General features: G+C 29.5%; 1 protein-coding gene across 1 annotated transcript in view; it reads right to left on the bottom strand.

The window, feature by feature from the left end:
* Window positions 1–1773, bottom strand: part of LOC108688353 (synaptotagmin-4) — a 4486-nt gene extending 2713 nt beyond the window's left edge. Inside the window, exon 1 of the mRNA XM_018194591.1 lies at window positions 1565–1773. Within this exon, the coding sequence (XP_018050080.1) occupies window positions 1565–1616 (52 nt within the window). The 5' untranslated portion in view covers window positions 1617–1773. The remainder of the gene's footprint in view (window positions 1–1564) is intronic.
* Window positions 1774–4236: the final 2463 nt, after the last annotated feature.

Raw genomic sequence — 4236 nt, 5'->3', positions numbered from 1 at the left:
AAAATTTTTTTTATTTTTTTAATTTTATCAGAATTATTTTAACACTGAAGATGACGTGATAAGGATGGAAACTTTTGTTTATTGTATTTCTTAATTATTAAATATTAAGCGTCAATTATTAACAATTACCAGTTTGTTTCGACTCGTAGTCTTTCATTTAAATATACAACTATATATAATTATATATAGAATATATCCATATCTATATATAACATTTTTTTCTCGGGATCCTACTTTTATTTCTTTATATCAATTATTACACAAAATTGCAACAATTTTTAATTAATATTACAAAATTTTAATAAATCCAAATATTCAAACTTATTTTCTGGAAAACTTTTTTTTTTAGTTATGACGTTTGTTTCTTAAATAGAGTACTGTATTGATAATAAGACTAAATTCGCTACGCATGCGCGAAAAACCCGATCCATCTGAGATCCACTGATCGTACGCATGTGTGCCTTTCGATTTCGATTTTGTCGTAATTGCGCATCTATTTATCGCGAACAGCATGGTACTGTACATGTAATATAATATGAGAACAACGGAAGAGCAAATAATTGTCGCATATTTTAAAAAGAGATCATATGATTGTATATTCTAAAAAGAGACCATATGATGTTTATTTATACAAAAATATGAAGTAAGATTTAATTCTCTATATTGCCATATCTCCTCAATGATGCGAAATGTAAGCGTGTAATGAAACATAAAGTAAAACAATTAATTGTTACCTCCCAAACATATCGCGTGACATCCAGCAACGAGAATGGATTGAAATGAATTGAAATGGATTCAGATTTTCAGAAATATTGATTCACGAATATTAAACTGAATGCTTTTCAATCTTGAATGCATTTTTATTCATATAGGAATTGCATGGAGTACATCTCTATTTCAATCTAAAAATAATATTAGCCTTTTCTATGTGCACAACACGAATTGTGAAACTGTTCAATTCAAAATTTTGAATAAGAAATACAGTTTTTCAATCCAATTGCATCCAATTGAATCTAATTGAATCCAATTGAATCCAAAAACAGAAGTATTCATTATTTAAAATATGCATTCGAATAGAAAAAAATTTTAATCCATTTTAATCCATTTTCGTTTGCTGGATAACACTTTATGTTAATTATTACTCCCATGGATATCAGATTCTGTAATAAAGGATTAGTCGATTGAGATGCATGACTCCTTCAAACTTTCCAGCTCTTTCCATGACGGAACTGCGCGTCAAGCAAACAACATTTCGACAATCATGTCCATGATCAAAAGCACAAAGGATGAAATTCGATTTAACATATTTGGCAAATATAATCGTTGCTGTAATTCTTCAAGGAATTGATGATTTAGAACGATCATGACCGAGAGACGAAAGCTAACAGCTGTCAGTGCACCGAATTCTAAATGATATTGGGGAGGCATTCGTTATTACGAACAGATGATGAATCTGCCGATGTCATAATAATTGTGTATCAATAATAAAAAGAGGAAGCAACTGCGGATGGTTTCGGAAGGGACGTCAGGTGGGAACGTTGCGTGACACGTCGTCGGCACTCACCGGGCTCGACAGGTCGAATAAGAGGTCCACCCTCCGTCACTCCGCCGACCATCTTCAGGGTACACTGCTACCTTGTGCTACCCCTGAATGCTAAAAGGATGCCTTTATCCGCGTCTTATTATTAAATTAAATCCAAATTAAATTCGCCACGGCACACCGTACGATTATTTACGGGCGGCGTACAGTCCGACGTCCGTGGCACTCTACCGTCCGATCGTCGGCCGAAACGTCGGCGTGGATCAATAGCCTTCCTGAGAAATGGAGCTTGCGCGAAGAGTACGATACGCCATCGGTACTACCGACAGCGTCATCGGAAAAATGTGATACATGGTATAGGGTGGTCCCGGGGATGATTCGCCGATGACCCGTCTGACGCATGATGTTGAAATTCGATTCATCTAAAAAAAATTTGCAAATTAATTGTGACAGAAGATGTTAAATCATTTTTGTTTTTAATATATAACGAAGATTTCGAATTTCGCGTTTATGCCAAATCTAAACTTAAACATTTTTTTATTTTAATAATTTTGAATACTAAAAAAATCTATTTCGAGATGTCATTTTTAAAATATAGATTTAATCAATATATATTTTTTAGTGTGCTTTAATATCTCTATAATAACAAACATAAGCAAGATAATAAAATTGTTAAAATTGTTAAATTTTTTTTTACTTTTTTTCTTTCTCTATCTCTGTTGAAAGCAAATAGATTTAAGTGATTGATCTTATGTTTCTCTATGTACGATATAAATCTTAAGGTGTAAGACAATACTAACTCGTAGTTTCAAATTGCATTGATAAATCGATACGAGAAAGGAGTCTACTGCTATATACGTATCTTGGATAAAAACCACAGAAACGTTAGATGAATACTGAACTGGTGCACTTACTCGCCACATGCTAAAGCATTGTTTTGAATTATCGATCAATGAGCACTAAAGCAGAAATTAAAGCAGAACAGATAGCCAAGGCATTTGCCTGTGTTTTACCCATAACGAGAACACTTTGCAAGAATATCTATTTATGACTTATTCTTTAGAATTGATCACATAGCTTGGAGACGGAAAGGATATATATATATATATATGTACATATAACTCGAGATCAATATTGCTAAAGAATAAAATAGTAAAAATAATGGATAAATAAAAATAGTACTTTAGATTATATAACAAAGTTTTTAAACGTTATTTATATCACTATTAATTTTGAAAGTTTAATGTCCGATTAAACTCGGAACACAATATTATATATGTTATGGAATATGTAAATTATGTAGCAATACGACTTAACTTTAAATTGCAATGTATGAAATTTACGATCGATCGAATTGCCATGGCACTTAATGATTGAGCGAGATGGGACATGACATTTTTATTGACATGGCACTTTTCATATTTTAGATTCATTTTAAAAAACGAAAAAAATAGCATATACAGAACACTAAATTTTAATGAGATACAATTACGGATGTTATATGCTATTTTACATGTACCTTATTATTCCTGGGAACATTTGTGAAATTATGATAAATTACGAAATTTTGAGCAATTGAATTTGACTCGACGAGTTTGGAATTCCAATTAAAGGAATTCTAATAAAGTTGTATCTGATTTATTAATAAATTGCGTAGTTTCCGATATAAATACAATTAAATGAAAGGATCTCTCAATAGATGAATAATCTCACCAAATTATATCAAAATATGTCAATGCGCGATTAAGAATTTATCTCTTCGTATACACACACATAAAAAAACGATGAATGATTCTTTAAATTAAAGCAGCGGTTAAATAAAAAACGTGTATAAAATATACACTCAATTTATGTCACATTCTAATTAATTAATTCTTTTCAACTTGTGCAAATTATGTATTGATCGATGTATGCTGACGGTTATCAGGATAACGTATAAAATAATCTCTGAGAAGAGATAATTTAAAAATTAAATTTTAATTAATTTATATTAAATAAAATAAAATTAAAAAAAATTAAATTCAAAATAATAACATCAAATTTAAATAAAATATATATTGTACCACAAAATTTAAATAAAAAATATTTTTAAAAAGATTTCGTACATAAATCGATTTTATCAATCACTTATTAACAGATATTTTATACTAAAAATTAATATCTTGCGAAAAATAATAATTGCAATATTTGATTTCAATGGTCAAAAATATCAATATTCAGATATCTTTATAAACTTTTAAAATGAGAAATTAAATTTTGTATTATAGGATGCTGCTACTTGTGCATTTTATTGCGAGAATTATGATTGCGTTTCAGCAGAAAAAGCAATTTTGCAACTGTTGTAAAGTTCTTCAATATGACTGTTTATACATTTATACATTTAGATCCAGTAAGGAACTAAGGGCAAGACCAATCATATTAAAGAATTTTACAACAATTGTGAAACTGCTTTTTCTGCTGAACGTGCTATTGACTATTAACTCATGATCTTAGATGGATTCCGCATGCATACCGAATTTGGTTCTTCTTACAAGTTTGAAAAAAAGGATATCACCTTGCTAAACTTTTTTAAAGAAGTAACTTAAACATTAAAACTTAAACATTAAAAAATTAATTTTCATAATATCTATTATAAATAATATATTTTATATGTATATTTACTTTATTTACTCAGTTATAATACTCAGTTATAATAT

This window comes from Atta colombica, unplaced genomic scaffold (genome assembly GCF_001594045.1).
Source record: "Atta colombica isolate Treedump-2 unplaced genomic scaffold, Acol1.0 scaffold228, whole genome shotgun sequence".
Classification (NCBI taxonomy): Eukaryota; Metazoa; Arthropoda; class Insecta; order Hymenoptera; family Formicidae; genus Atta; species Atta colombica.
Note: the sequence above shows the minus strand (reverse complement) of the source record. Positions and strands in the feature narration are given on the sequence as shown.